The sequence below is a fragment of the Barbus barbus genome, assembly GCF_936440315.1.
Source record: "Barbus barbus genome assembly, chromosome: 49".
Lineage (NCBI taxonomy): Eukaryota > Metazoa > Chordata > Actinopteri > Cypriniformes > Cyprinidae > Barbus > Barbus barbus.
The window spans coordinates 14,994,516-15,011,034 of record NC_136727.1 but is presented as its reverse complement, the minus strand read 5'-3'; the positions used below and the strand labels follow the sequence as shown (position 1 = coordinate 15,011,034).

General features: G+C 34.9%; 2 protein-coding genes across 3 annotated transcripts; one reads left to right on the top strand and one right to left on the bottom strand.

The window, feature by feature from the left end:
* Positions 1–791: 791 nt before the first annotated feature.
* Positions 792–11,424, top strand: LOC306867240 (xaa-Pro aminopeptidase 1-like). 2 transcript variants are annotated; one of them, XM_079412843.1, is made up of 20 exons: positions 792–914; positions 2,362–2,483; positions 3,442–3,505; positions 4,707–4,811; positions 5,084–5,176; positions 5,734–5,877; positions 6,006–6,101; positions 6,510–6,591; positions 6,694–6,904; positions 7,923–8,012; positions 8,089–8,139; positions 8,285–8,343; positions 8,577–8,654; positions 8,747–8,818; positions 9,035–9,095; positions 9,245–9,314; positions 9,396–9,569; positions 9,681–9,757; positions 10,545–10,643; positions 11,132–11,424. In XM_079412843.1, the coding sequence occupies exons 2-20, from the start codon at positions 2,367–2,369 to the stop codon at positions 11,249–11,251; spliced, it is 1,863 nt and encodes a 620-aa protein (XP_079268969.1). In that variant the 5' UTR covers positions 792–914; positions 2,362–2,366; the 3' UTR covers positions 11,252–11,424. The 2 variants fall into 2 exon arrangements, with proteins under 2 accessions (XP_079268969.1, XP_079268970.1); XM_079412844.1 differs by having other exon boundaries at positions 817–1,122.
* LOC306867241 (uncharacterized protein) lies at positions 10,718–13,041 on the bottom strand. The gene is made up of 3 exons (XM_079412845.1): positions 12,868–13,041; positions 12,633–12,729; positions 10,718–11,887 (listed from the first exon to the last, which is right to left on the bottom strand). Exons 1-3 carry the CDS (start codon positions 12,950–12,952, stop codon positions 11,575–11,577), a joined length of 495 nt encoding a protein of 164 aa, XP_079268971.1. The 5' UTR covers positions 12,953–13,041; the 3' UTR covers positions 10,718–11,574.
* Between the last annotated feature and the right edge of the window lie 3,478 nt (positions 13,042–16,519).

Sequence of the window (16,519 nt, the reverse complement as noted above, 5' to 3'; positions counted from 1 at the left end):
ATAAATTATTCAGCAAGGATGTACAGGATTTTTACACTGTTAAAAATACATGTTTCAAATTAACTTTATATCAAAGAATCCTAATGTTGTTTTCAACCTTGATAATCATAAGAAATATCTCAAATGTGACACTGATGATGCTGAAAATGCTCAAATGTATTAATTTAAAAATATTTTTTAATTAAATTAGTTAGGCCTATTTTAATTTGTATTCATAGTTCACAAAATTGTTGTGATCAAACAAATGCAGCATTTTTAAGCATACGAGACTTCTTACCCGATCCATTTACCATATTCATTAGTTCAGAATCAGAATTAGCTTTATTCGCCAAGTGTGCGCAAACACAAGGAATTTGTTGTGGTCTTGGTATACATACATATCTGACATGAGAACAGAAACATTTAAATAAGACTTTACAATAATAATAATGTGTAATAATCTGGAACAGAAGACTTATGTACAGATTTGTGCCTCATTTACTCTATATAAAACTCATTTACTCAAAAGAGTTATTAATATATTAACGTTAAATATAATTAATAAAAATAAAAACATTTTCATATTTCAAATTACACGCACACACACACACACACAATAATAATAATAATAAATAAAATTTAAAATTAAAGTGAAATAAAAAGAAGTAAAATAAAAATTTAAAAAAGAAAAAAAATATATATATATATATACCTACTTATATAAAACATGTCCAAATGTCTACTAGATTGCTGTCTACTATGTCAAAAGCGTTGCGCTCACTGACTTAAAGTGCACGCTGCACGCGCCGTGTGACTGGAAGAGGCAGAGTGTCACGTGAGCGCAGACGTCACTGTAATGGCAGCTTCCTTTGCACACTAACACAAGGAACAGCAGTTTTAACAATAGTTTACATCTCAAGACTCGCTTCTCTAAGGTAACTGGTGACTTGTTTGATGTCAGTCGTTCAGTGTGTGTGCTCCAGGCTCAGAAAACAGCAGTGGATTGTGCTGCCTGAGACCAACACGAGTCTTATTGTTATTGTCGCTTGCATAACATTGTGTTTTGATAAATGAAGAAGCGTCGGCGCGGATCACACAAGCGCTCTCCTTTGATAGGGAAAGCAAATATTTAATAAATAGTAGGTAAGACATAAATGAAAACAGATGAACATCATTTATGTTTTTGAAAGCATTGTATTTGGATGAACGGTATGGGAGACTGCCACGCCTACCACGGACAAAACATAATAAAAAATAAATTTATTTGGTTTTAATTTAAGTTTATTGATACGTTGTTATGTCCCCGTACACTGTAGAGCTCCCGTCTAAATTAATGCTTAAAAACTGATTGTTTATATTGTTGAACTGTAAAGCCTTCTGTCCAATCAGCTGCTGATATGATAATTCCAGCGTCGTGATTGGATGATTTAACGCTGGCCTGTCGATGCTTTTGAGAAAGTGTTTATTTTGTGAATGAATAAGCCCTATATATAAATATTTAAAATATGTATATATAAATACAAATAAAACTAAATTGTACTGAGAGATATTTGAAATATCTATCACTTGAATATGCTGGAATCGTAAAAAAAATAAATAAATCATTATAGTAACCATGCTTTCCCCCAACATTACTACGATTATTTTTAATAAATTATAATATTGTCCCTCATAGGAACAGTGTAAACTTGAATCCGAATATTTATTTATTCCTTCTTTCATTAATTCACTAATTTGATTCCCTCATTCTTTGATAACATTGACGGAAAAATCTAATAAGGTTTAGTGGTAGTTTTTTTGTAAAAAGTTTGGTAAATGATTGCATGATCACAGAACAAGAAGTCGTAGACAGTAAATCTTTAACTGTGGGACGGTCACCTGAGAGACCGTCTGTGCAAGGTACAGGTTAACAATCTCATATCTCTCCAACTTTGAGCTCCACGTAACCAGTAAGATCTTAGGTTCACAGGGAAAATGGCTGCAGGTAATTCTTTGTTCACAAAAGCCTTTTTTTGTACTTACACACACGCTTGCACAGTCAGAAACGTGTAGATGTCTGTTATGTCAGTGCTTTGGTAACTTGTTCATTGTGATCATGTCGATAAACTTGTAAGCTGATCTGATGTCACTAGCAGCGGATTTAATTTATGATAATCAAATATCAAGGTTGCATTTTTTACATTTATTCAAGATAGTGTTTGTTTTTTTGGTCTTGGTTAACATAGGGTTGAAAGTGAAAGGTCATGTTTATTAGAATTAGATATCGATTGAAAAATTGGCAAATTGCTGATTTTTTTTTTTTTTTTTTTTACAGTCATTGGTGATGATAAGATGATGATAAGAAATTACGTGGTGTGTAAATTTAAGTTTTTCTCTCAACAGACGCTATGTCTCCAAAGATCACAGTGGAGTTGCTCAGGCAGCTCCGCCAGGCCATGAAGAACAGGAAGTACATCACAGAGCCCATACAAGCGTACATCGTCCCATCAGGAGATGCACATCAGGTGATATCTCAATACACTAAAACCTGCTGAAAAAACCTTTGAGCTGTGCTCCACAAATGTGATTACTGTGATTTAGAAATGTATAGATTGTGATTTATAAACATCCCATCTTATAAACATAGAGCTTGTGATTGATAAACATTCAACCTATGATTTACAAACATATAGCCTGTGTTTTATAAAAATATGGACTGTCATGTATAAAAATTATCTTATATGTTTATAAACATTTCATAGTGCCTGATATTTATAATTTATGTACAGACCATGATTTGCAAATATATGGTCTGTGATTTATAAACATTCAATCCGTGATTTTTAAACACATAACCTGTGATTTATAAGCATTCAAACTCTAACCCATTCTAAACATTTCACCATATAAACATGCAGAGTGTGATTTATATAGCCTGTGACTGAACCTGTGATTTATAAACATACAGCATGTTATTTATAAATATTCAACCAGTGATTTATAATTTTACAGACTGTGATTTGGAAAAAAAAAAATACTGAATGTGATTTATAAACATTCCACCTTATAAATGTGGAGCCTGTGATTTAAAAATATACAGCCTGTGATAAATTTACATTTAAGCTTATAAACATTCAACACCCTAGAACCAAAAAATGACATCATTCACTTCAGCTGCTGTGTGTGTGTGTCCGTGTGTGTCCGTGTGTGTCCGTGTGTGTGTGTGTGTGTGTGTCCGTGTCATGGCTTTTAACATCTATTGTGTGAGTGATGGGCTTCCCTCACCCCCTCCTCCCTGGCTCTGTGATTATGAAATCACCTCTGATTACATGTGTGTGTGTGTGTGTGACCTCCTGCCGAGTGTTTTCCTTCATTCTGCTGGCTGGTTAAATTAGCAGTAATTAGGACTGATTGCTGACAGAGCTGATCTCACTTTTTCCCTTCATCTCTCTGTTTTTCTCACTTCATCCGTTCATCCTGCAGAGTGAATACATCGCGCCCTGTGACTGCAGACGAGAATTCATCTGTGGATTCAATGGCTCTGCAGGTGTGTGTAACGTCAAAGTATACAATTTTATATAATTGCAATATGACAATAGTGTCAATTAATACCTTTTTTACTGGATCATAGTGGAGATTTATCAACTATAGAGCTACAGAATCATAGGTGAACACACACATAAAAACAGTGGCATTGATAATAAGACATAGATTACTTATATAAATAGAAATAGATCAAAAGCAGACAGTATAATCCCAGATTTAAAAAAAAAACGTGACAATTCTTAACTGTCACTGCATGACAATGCAGTTCACCCCACTCCAAAGACTGTCACTCAAAAAATGGAGAAGTAAAACTGGAATTTGTGATTCATATCTTATGACTTTGAAAGACTGCTTTGTTATACATGATTTACAGCTCAGTGGTGTGACCAGATGTTTTTGACTGGTGGCCCACGTGTGGCTCCTTCAAGGGCAGGATGAAGTATAAACCAACTTCCCTCATATACTACGACTAAATATATTAATAATAGTAATTTAATCAAAATTATAGTAATATCAATTGTATTATACTGTAATACAGCCTGTGAGTTATAAACATTCAGCCTTATAAATAGTCTGATTTATAAACTTACTGCCTGTGATTTTTAGAAATGTACAGATTTTTAAAAACACAATCTGTGTTATAAAAATGTATAAACATATAGCTTTTTAAACATTAAACCTTTGATTTATAAATATGCAGTTTGTGAATTTAGAAATGTACAGCTTGTGAGTAATAAACCTGTAATGAATAAACATGTAACCTCATAAAAATAGAGCCTGTGGTCTGGCTGTAATTTATGAACATTCAACCTTTTAAACATTAAACATTAAAAAATATACGCCCTGTGATTTTATAAATGTACAAACTGTGCTTTATAAATGTACAATATGTTATTTATAAGTATACAGCCTGTGATTTATAAAAAATCAGCCTGTGATTTATAAACATTCAGCCTGTGATTTATAAACATTCAGCCTGTGATTTATAAACATTCAGCCTGTGATTTATAAACATTTAATATTCAGCTTTTGCTTTATAAACAATCAACAGCCTGTGATGTATACACGTGTATAACTTTATAAACATAGAGCCTGTGGTTTGTAAATATGCAGCCTGTAATTTATAAACATAAAGCCTTTTAAATAATTAATCTGTGATTTATAAATGTATAGACTGTAATTTATAAAGATGCTTGTTCCAGGTACTGCTATTGTGACAGAACAGCATGCTGCTTTATGGACAGATGGGCGGTACTTCCTGCAGGCCAGCCAACAGATGGACAATAACTGGACTTTGATGAAAATGGGTACAGTGAATGTTAGCATAGTTTTATGATGTGCGGTTGCTAGGTCATTACTTTTGTTATCGGATTGCTATTACATAATCGTTAAAGCATGTCAGCCAAGGTGCTGCTTTTCATAAGCCATTTCAAAACATTTATTAGAATACATTCCTTAATTTGAGACTGAACTTCACGACTTTACAGAAATCAGTCTCGAGCTTTACATTGATTAGTGTATAATATACAACATTGTTCGAAAGAACAATCTGAAAATGATTGACATTTTATATTGTCAGGGCTGAAGGAAACACCATCTCAGGAGGACTGGCTCATCAGCATTCTTCCAGAAAACTCAAAAGTGGGAGTCGACCCTTGGATCATCGCCGCCGGTGAGGAATTCAACAACAAGACCATTATGAACAGAGTTTTGCAAATATTTTCATTAATATTAATAGGGGTGTCATGCAACTTATTTTTAAGGGAGCATGCTATTATGTGTACAAATATATGTTAGTGAATTCAAAATTATCTATTATTTAAAGTTATGTTAATAATTTATTTCAAATTTTCTTAAAAGTATTAATCGGTAAAATGGGGATATCTCTTGTCCATATTAATCTAGACTTCTGGAAATAATTAATATAGTTATCCATACAAATAGTTTCTACATATTAGGAGGGATTTAATTTATTGATAGACTTCTTTATTCTTATGCTGTATATATTAAAATATGCTGTATTTTGTTGAATTTAAAATGCTCTCTTTACCTATTTTTCATAAAAACAATTGTATTAAAATTTAACATTCAAGGCTTCTTATTATTTAAATGTACCTTCTATAGTATTTTCACACACAGTAATATTGTGGATGCAATGAGAGAAATCTGAATGATTTTGACTGTTAGACATCGTGCAGGTGCATCATGTGTCTGTGATTGTGTTTTCAGACCAGTGGAAGAACATGTCTAAGGCTTTGAGCAGTGCGGGTCACTCTTTGGTTGCGGTGCAGGACAATCTCATTGACGCCATCTGGGAGAACCGGCCCACTCGACCCAGCACCAAACTCATCACACTGGGCCTCAAATACACCGGTCAGCACATCTCACTGGATGATTTAAAGTATAGATTGATCTTACAGGTCAGTCATAAAGCCTCTACACAAGTTTGTGCCACAGTAAAATAAGACAATATGTTGTGGTGGGTGCTTTTTCCCATGTAGGTCTCACCTGGCAAGATAAGGTTACAGCTCTGAGAGGAAAAATGTCAGAAAGGAAGATTTCCTGGTTTGTGGTCACAGCTCTAGATGAGATCGCATGTACGTATCGCCAGACAGCACGCTTTGTGTGTGTGTTTTTAGTGGTCAGATCACGACTTGGCACTCGTTCCCTCTCCACTTTCTTATTAACCCCCGTTAAAGAGCTCTTGTGTCAGATGTTGATAATTATGGACATGATTGCGTGTGAGGGACGAGCTTGTTTTGCCATATTTAAGTAAATTTAGTAATGATGCTGAAAATGTAATTTTGCTGTTATAGAAATACAGTTACATTTTAAAATAAACATTTCATTTAAATTCTAATAATATTTTGAATTGAAATGCTAGTGTATCTATAAGTTTGTGTATGTGCTCCAATTTATTATTCACATTCTTTGGCCTTTTTACTGCATGATTTATGACTTAATACTGAAAATATATCAAATAAAATCTCCCTTTCTCTCTACAGGGCTTTTTAACCTGCGCGGGTTAGACATTGAGTACAACCCTGTGTTTTTCGCCTACGCTATCATCGGCATTAGCAACATAAAGTAAAACTGCATTCTTGGTTCTTCACTTCATACTGACAATTTTCCAGGTTTGGAATGAAATCTGACACTCAGAGTTGTCCTTTGGTCCATATGTTGTTTTAGATTGTTTGTGGACAGTAAGCGTCTGTTGGACCCTGCGGTCCGGGAGCATTTGGAACTGGACAGGCCGAGCAAACCAGAACTGACCATACAGTGTTTTCCATATGAGTCTGTGTACACGGAGCTGCAGGTGGTTTGTTCGACGCTGGCACCCAAAGAAAAAATGTGGATTTGTGACAAGGCCAGCTGCGCTCTTACACAAGTCATACCCAAGGTGAGTCAAGATATGTGGAATATTCCATTTTGCTCAGAAATTAGTCATATATTTAAGTTAAATGGTTTTTGAATGCTGATGTATGTCTTTTTATGGTTGCAATGCAGCCTGTGTTCTAAACCTTAAAGCAATAGTTCACCCAAAAATGAAAATTATGCTGGAAATTTGCTCTACATCCAAGTTGTAGATGAGTTTGTTTCTTCATCAGAAAAGATTTGGGTAAATTACATCAGTTGCTCACCAATGGATCATCTGCAGTGAATGGGTGCCGTCAGAATGAGAGTCCAAACAGCGGATGAAAACATGATATTAATACACAAGTAATCCACATGACTCCAGTCCATTAATTAATGTCTTGTGAAAGCTGCATATTTGTAAGAAACAAATAAATTTTTAATACATTTTAACTTTGAACCTTCTTTTGACAAAATATGAGTCTATAATCCATAATAACGCTTCCTCCAGTGAAAAAGGCCATCCCTTGTTGTCCTCTCGCATCAAAACCCAGCAAAAGTTTAGTTTAGAACAGTTTCAGACAGTTTTCACTTGTAAACGGTGCTTAATTTGGCATATTTTTCTCCTGATTCAGACAAGTCAACTTTTTAACTGGAGAAAACAATATTATAGATGGAGGACTCATATTTTAGTTTGAAGTTACAAATGTCTTAATGAATTTGTTTCTTAGAAATATGCTACTTTGCAGTTCTCAAGGTGTTAGCTGATGGACTGGAGTGGTGTGGATTATTGGGATGTTTTTTATCAGCTGTTTGGACTCTCATTCTGACGGCACCCATTCACTGCAAATGATCCATTGGTGAGTATTGTAATGCTGCATTTCTCCGAATCTGAACAGACTCATCTACATCTTGGATGACCTGTGGAAAAGTAAATCTTCCCCAAATATTCATTTTTGGGTGAATTATTGCTTCAATAAGTCTTGATATTTGATTTTTTTTTTCCCATCTAAAATGGTTGAATATGATTTAATATTATTGATTAAAGAATTGTAACCATTCAGTCCCACAGATCTGCAATCCCATACACACCCTTATGTCTGGCTAAAGCCGTCAAGAACCCCACAGAGATCCAAGGCATGAAGATGGCACACGTAAGTCCACATAACTAGAGATATTTCAGATATCTTATACTTTTTTGCTTTATGAATCACAATATTTTTATCACAGATCAAAGACGCAGTGGCGCTGTGTGAACTTTTTGCTTGGCTGGAAAAAGAGGTATCATTGTATACAATTTGTTGTTTTATTCACTGGAAATATATTTAGGAGTTTTTCTCAATGCCTTTGCTTTTTTTGTAGTGAAATGTCCTTTTTATTGAATGAATGAAGAAAATATAAGATCTTGTATTCGTAATTTGCACAGATTCCCAAAGATACGGTTACAGAGATATCAGTGGCGGATAAAGCTGAAGAATTGCGAAGGTGAGCCAACCATGCTGCATTTGACCTGTAACAAGAATCAAATAATGAATTTATCCACAGATATGTATTTCTATAAAGAACTGTTTGGCAGGGAATTTAAGAGCCGCTTTGCTTGCTGTTTTTGTCTTATATGAGATTGTGCACCTCTTACTGTTGATCTGTGGAACTGCAGACACTGAGGCAGCAAAACAACCTACTCTCAATTGAAAATCTTTTCTTTTCTTTCTATCTAGTCAACAGAAAGACTTTGTTGGGCTGAGTTTCCCAACCATCTCTAGTGTGGGACCAAATGGGGCCATAATACATTACAGGTGAGCTGTTCTAATAATCAGTATTTAAAAATACAATACATTTAATTGAATTTGTGTTTTATTTTAAGTCTCCTTTTCTGTCTTGTTTTTAGGCCCCTCCCAGAAACCAACAGGACTCTTTCTCTAAATGAAGTTTATCTTATTGACTCCGGAGCTCAGTACTTGTAAGCACACAAACAGTCAACCTGAGATAATATTTATTTGTAAATTTAGCTGTTCCTGAGTGATATTGAATTAAAATAACATAATTAAAAGTTTTTTTTACTCTGATACAATAACTCTATACTTAAAAATGTAGTTATCTGGGATAAAAAAAATACAAATAATATCTACTATGAAATTTTATTTTATTTTTTTATTTTTTTATCTTTGGTATGCAGAGATGGAACTACAGATGTGACCCGTACGGTGCACTTTGGAACACCTACTGATTATGAGAAGGTAAATAATCTCAAAAAAACCTGTGGATTTTCCATTTCCATTACATTTTTTTTACTTCGAGATCAAACTCTTCCTACTTTACTGTCTGAAGACTATTGGTCTACTCATAATGCTAATAATTCTGTCCTTCCATGCTCTGATCTCCACAGGAATGCTTCACATATGTCCTAAAGGGACACATCGCTGTCAGTGCTGCCGTTTTTCCCAATGGAACCAAAGGTAAGAGCTTAAAATCAGACACTTGTAGCAGTTTGAGAGAGAGAAATATTTTGTCTCAGTGGATTGTGCTCTTGGGTTCAGGTCACCTGTTGGACTCATTTGCTCGTGCTGCTCTCTGGGACTCTGGGTTGGACTATCTTCATGGCACCGGCCACGGTGTCGGATGTTTCCTAAATGTACATGAAGGTCCATGTGGCATCAGCTACAAAACGTTTGCAGACGAACCTCTGGAGGCTGGAATGATTGTCAGCGATGGTACGGAAATCATTTATATTTTCTCTCCTTATTTTAGTGATATCTTTACATAATACATTGTAAATTACTTCTGAGGTAAATTTAAGACTTGTTCATTTCTTTTGTTTCAAGAGCCTGGATACTATGAAGATGGATCTTTTGGCATTCGGATAGAAAACGTTGTCCTGGTTATTCCTGCCAAAACTAAAGTAATGACTGCATCAGATCACACCTTAAAGAGTTACTCCACCCCAAAATGCTAATTTTGTCAATATTCACTAACCCCCATATCGTTCCAAACCTGTAAAAGCTTCGTTCGTCCTCGGAACACAATTTAAGATATTTTGGATGATTTAGGCTTGTGACTGTCCCATTGACTGCATAATAAATTACACTGTCAAGGCCCAGAAAAGTATAAAGAAACATCGTCAAAATAGCCATCAGTGGTTCAATCTGAATTTTATGAAGCGATGAGAATACTTTTTGTACGCGAAGAAAATAAAAATAACATTTATTCAACACTTCGTCTCCTCTCTGTGTCAGCGTAGCGCCACTTTGGAGAGCATCAGATGGACGTAAAGTGCGTACGCTATTCTCTGTCATCAGTAACACATGGATACGAGTACAATACGCATCCATGCGTTACTGATCACAAGTTACAGTCACAAGCCTCCCGGTTTTCATCCAAAATATCTTAAATTGTGTTCCGAGGACGAACAAAGCTTTTACGGGTTTGGAACGACATGGGGGTAAGTGATTAATGACAAAATTTGCAATCTGTTCATATTTATACCTAGAAAATACTTAAATGTTCTGACACAGTTCATTTCAAAGATGCAGTAGGTTCATTTTTGTCCAGTGTTTTGTTGTTGTGTGTGATGCTTCATCCACACCGATAGGTGTCAAAGACATAACAGCGCAAACTAAACCAAAACATATTTAATGAACTTTTGAGAGATCTCAAGTGTGATATTTCCGCTTTTCCTTTCCTTTCAGTATAACTACAGAAACAGAGGTAGTCTGACGTTTGAACCCCTCACTTTGGTCCCCATCCAGCTGAAGATGATCGACACAGACCTGCTCACACAGAAAGAGGTACACCTGCTGTGTTTTTAGCAATTAGGCTGTTTGTAACTCTGAAAAAAAAAATCACACCAACATTGTTTGTTACAAAGTGTTTTATTTTTTTAAGAAATCTAATAAATGATAAAAAAAAAAATATTTAAGCTTTCTAAACCTCAAAGTATACGGTACATTTTGAAACAGATGCTAGCGTACACTTGTAGCGGAACACACAACTTTTCAAAGGCAACATTTTTTTTTTTTTTTCATCCTCTGTTTTGTTTTTGAATGTGGAACCACAGGTCAGTGTTGCCATCTTATGGGCAAACTAGCTAGCACAAAAAAATTAAAAGTTTAAAACACGTTTCTGGCTACATGTGATGGCGTACTCTGCTAATGACATCATTATTACATCAGCATACCTGTAAACATTGAAGTGTAAACCTCTCCATTAAACCTCTGTGAAATGGCTTTCATTATAGCATGGATTGCTGTAATAATACATACTTGTCTTCCTGCAGCGTGATTGGGTGAATGACTACCACAAGAAATGCCGGGAGACAATTGGGGCGGAGCTCGAGCGTCAAGGCAGGAAGGAGGCTCTGGATTGGCTGATCCGAGAAACTCAGCCTATTGTCTAAAAATATTGACTGATTTTTTTTTTTGTCATCGTCATAACGATGGCCAGTGATTTTTTCCCTGTCGTTCTCTCTCAGTTTTGGTCTCTCTGCTTTTCTGGTGGATATAATTCACATTCTGCTTCTTTTATAAAGCACGCTTTCATCAGCTGTTTTATGAGCCAATTAAATTGTGGAAAAAGATACACAGCGTTTCTCTTTACATTGTAAGAAAAAGAGCAGCATGAACGTTCTGCTAAACGTCTCTTTTTGTGCTCTACGTAAGAGAGCGTGATACGGGTTTGGGATGACATGACAGTGTGCAAACTGTTCTTTAAACACATTTTCTACAGCTGCATGTAAAAAATGGGCGGGGCCAGGATGATGCCGCTGCTGGGGTCGTTGGCGTAGTCCTGCAGCGTGAGAGGAGTGTGTATGGATATGGTGTGAGGGGGGATCCTGTCCTCCTCGTGTCCCACAGGAAGAGGGTTGGTGTAGATGTAGTGGATGCGTGAGTTGTCCTTCGGCCCCTCCTGTCTTCTGAAGAGGGCAAGTGGGTTACGGAAACTATGGGTTTTCCTCACACACATAACACCCACTGGCTCTTCAGGAACCTCGCTGGCTATGGCGCTCTCATAGACACGCGCCCGTTTATACTTCCTGTGACACAAAGATACATACCGTTACAGCTATTAGACACAATTTAGGATCCAATAAGATGGTTTTGACCAAAAAATATGGTGATGGGAAGAATGCTTTTGCATACAATCACAAAACTTCACTCAAAATGTTAACGTTCTCATACAAACGTTTTGTGAGCAAACGCAGCATTGAAACTAATTATATTTCAATGAGTTTTCAATGCATCGCCTGAGAAACTTTGTATGAATTTGCCAATCTTGTGTGATTAGGAAATAATATGAGGTAGGAGGATTTTAGATTTTAATGCTTTTGCAAGAAACTCAAAAGCAATGAAAAAAAAGCATATTTCGATGCTTTTGAATTTACTTGCAAACTTTTGTGATGGAAATAGTGAGGCAGGAGGAAAAACTATTCCAATGCTTTTAGAGGTGAATGCAAAGATGCTCAGGGGAATACAACTCTTGAAATATAATTTTACTTCCCATCTCACATACACTACTTCAATTATCATGTCTCCTTGGGGGATTTACTTTTTTTCTTTCAAAAGTACTTTTTGTTTTAATTTTGAACAATATATCTATAGTTTGACAATTAAACTGCAAACACTGAAATATTTTTCCAAAAAAATGTTTGTGTTCTTTCATTGCCAAATTATTCACTTTTTTTAAAGATCCTTTTAACACAAGGACATTTATACAAACATTATCTGTGGTTTAAGTGTCCAGCACTTTTTTTTTTCCCCATTGTACGGGTGTTTACTCACCTTCTGTGTCTTCGGTACGAGATACAGCTGATGATTCCTGTCACTGTCAGGACGCACAGAGCTACTGATGAAAGGGTGATGTTGAACACCTTGACTTCTGTGAGAGAAAAGTGAAAAATAGATAGCGTAAACATTTTCTTGGTTTTAAATGACAAAATATACAGTTCGAGATAACATGTCGTGATTGTCAAATGCTAGTGGATCATGTTCATGAGTTAAAACGTGGTTTACTCACCATAGAGAGCGGCTTGTGTTTGTGTGTCATTTGGTTTCAATAAGGCCGTCCCGTTAAGAGACAGATCGATCCCCGTTAGGCTCATGCTGCTGATGGCATAGGCCAAAAGTGACCAGCAAACTGCTCGGTCTGGATAGAAGTGGTGAGAATGTTCATTAGTATGAAGCCATGTGACTATGTGGATTTGTTTCCACGGAAACACCGCTAGTGGCCCCCTAACTTCATTCAACTTTGTCAGTTTGGGGTCCTTAAAGATCTAGGCCGCATCCCAGAAACACAGCAAAACAGCAAGTTTCTGTGCCTAATCCAGAGAAAAGGATTCATTTGGAAACTCGTTAAAAGTGTTTGTGCAAAATAAAGGGGAAAGTTCATAACACGTATGCTGCATCTCTTTTAGCAGGGCCTGCTGCCGTCTGAACAGATAAACACAAAGCCTGCATTCATTAGCATGCATGCTTCATTTCATCTGGGACTTCAAAAACAATATTACACAATTAACGCTGGCTCTCGACATGAGCATGCTGGGAAATAATCCCATGATGCTCACACGTTTCCCACATTGGTTACAAAATGCTGCCTATTCTTGATTCGCCTTCAAAGTTCTTTTCTGGAATAGTTCTATTTTTAGACAATCCCATTGGTCCTTCTATTTATAAAATAAACAGATTTCAGTTTCCTAAAGAACATTCCTCAGACAAAAATACACACAAACATTGTGAATTTGGCCACAATGTGTATTATCAAGACTGAGACAGCCCAGTAAAACATAATGCACATGCAGAATATTTGGACAGATTATGAAAGCGTTTACCTACAAATGACAGGGAATCATACCAGACCTAACTTCAAACGGCATATTTGTACACCATACATACATAGACAAAGTACATTAGTTAAATGACTCGTTTGAACGCTTTGTGACGCTCGTGCAATGCACAAACCAACTGCTAGAGTTCAGTGTTGACTCTCAAATCCTGCAGACACATCTTATATTGCTATTAACATCAGAGCAATATAACAAAATCATATAGAAAACATGTATATGCGCCTCACAAATCTTTTCAAAAAGAACCAGTTTTGTAGTTTTGCATGGACACATAGGCCTAATTTTATGTCTTTTTTTGTTTATTTTTTCTTAGGCGAATGAACCATTTGGCAAGAAACACATAGCCTATATGTGCTAAATATGCGTGCTGGACGTGCTAAAGTTACAAGTAAATATCATAAAATGCTTCATATTTCAAAACACTACACATAACCTTCTCTGAAACGTTTTATAATGAGTCATGAATCATTGACCTATGAGCTGGAGATTTATTGGCTCTTCACTCAACAATATTTATCTTTGTAAACATAGGCCTACCATTTTTTTTTTTCTTCTTTTTTCTGAAGGAAATTTGATTTGTTTGGCTGTCTCGTAATTTTATGGCAAATGGAAGTCAAGTATTTTCTTCTCTTTTAAGACCTACTGAAAGGTACAATCATGTAACACTGTATTTCAAGCCTGGTGCCAACATGTGGAACAAATTATCATTTTGTTTGGTCTCCAGCCTGAACATTGGTTGTAAAAGAGTGTTGAGTTTAATTGTTTGCATAAACGTGTTCCTCTTCATGTTGTGCCAGAGTCAATAGATGTGATGCAGAACCGTGTGCCCAGCACATAAGAATTCATGGGATCACTGACACCTCACAGCCTGCTGGGTAAATCTCGGTTATACTGGACTCAGACATGGGTCAATGAGAGGCTTCAATGCTGATTTATGACAAATGCCAGTTATAATAACACAGAAATATCATTCTCACCATTCGCCAATGGCTGCCACACAAATAGGCCCAAGGAATTATTTTGGGTCGTTCCCAGCGATCTGCCTTATGTTTGAACAATTTTCCATTTCAGAAATCAATATTGTTCCTGCATGATAAGCCCAATACAGTACATGTGTAATGAAATATTGATAGTGTGAGGAATTCTGTTTGAATTACATTTGTCATTCATTGTTTATTTTTTAAAGGGAAGAGTCACATCATAAAGTCGTAGCCTAGGCCTATATTTGCTGCCACATTAGCAGATTTTCGCAGGCAAAAATTGTTTGGAGAATTAAAAACATTTGCCTAACAACAGTAGGCTAAATGTTCAACAGGTTCATGACACACTTGCAGAAAAAGTCACTACATAGACTAGGCCTACTACATACAGAGGATAAACACAGGATATTTATAATGCATAAACACACAATATATACACATAAACATGCTATAGTCACAGCATGAAACTCTGGAATTACATGAAATTATGAAAGCAACTATTTAGTCAAATTAAAAATTGTAAATGCTAAAGTATCAAAACCCATATTATATATAATGCTCTAACAATTTGCAGCAGATTCCTGAAGAAAATATAGTGAATAGTGATATTGTCTTTCATAAGCGTTATGCAATGCAGTCTTATCTACAGCATCGGAACATGTTCATTCATCTTAGAAATATTGCTTCAGAACCAGCAGCGAAATATAAACACACAAGGTTCTTAGTCTCAAAGTCTGACTTCATCAAGCAAAAATGTAAATCGTATTTCTATTCTTCACAAAGATGCTTTTGTTTTCTTCTGCTACTTTTTGGATTAAATGCTTATTATATGTTATATAATAAAACCTGAACTCTAAACTTTTTATCATTGTTTGATGTTAAATTTATTTAGTCTTTTTATGGATTTTTTTTTATTACATTTTAGATTTTGTTTTACTCCGACTCCGTGTTATTATATGTTATATGCTATTTAGTTATGCTATTAAAGATTTTTATATTTTCAGTTTCCAATTTAATTTCAGTTTAATTCTTTAGCAATTATATGTGATTGTCATTTTGGATTATTTTTTAAATATTGCTATTTAGTTTTTTGTTTGTTAGTTTGTTTTGTTTTTTGTTTTGTTTGAGTTTTAATTTTAGTTTAGTTTAAGTTAGCTTGTTTTTTTGTTTTTTTTTACAATATTACTAGTTTTTCTTTGTTTTGTTTGAGTTTTAATTTTAGTTTAGTTTTAGTTTTTATTTATTTCCACACTGTAACAGTTTTCTCAACTTTTTGTTGTATAAATTTAAAACAACAAGTTGATAAAACTGAACAATCTGCTGAAGCTGATTGCCTTAAACGTTTATCTCAACTTTAGATTTTTTTACAGCTCTGTAAAAAAAAAAAAAATTAATAAAAAGTTGAGCAAACTTAAAACGTTTAAGGAAACCAGCTTCAGCAGATTTTTTTTCTCAACTTCTTGTTTTAAGTTTATACAACAAAAAGTTGAGAAAACTCAAAAATGTCCTTAAAAATAAGTTGAGAAAACTCAATCTGCTGAAACTGGTTGCCTTAAAATTTGAAGTTTGCTCAACTTTTTTACAGTGCAGTAAATTTAGTGCTTCAGCTCAAACATTTAAGACAACATTTGTAATAGTTTAGTTGACATTTTTCATTTAATATTTAAATAATGTAATTGTCTAAGATTTATATATATTCTAAAATCTATAGATATATATTTTTTTATAATTTTCTATATTGATATTTTACATTTTTATATTATATATTTATTTATTTATTTTTACAAAATTACAAAATATTTTTTTATTATTATTGTAAAGTTGTCCAGAGTAAGTAAAGCTTAAT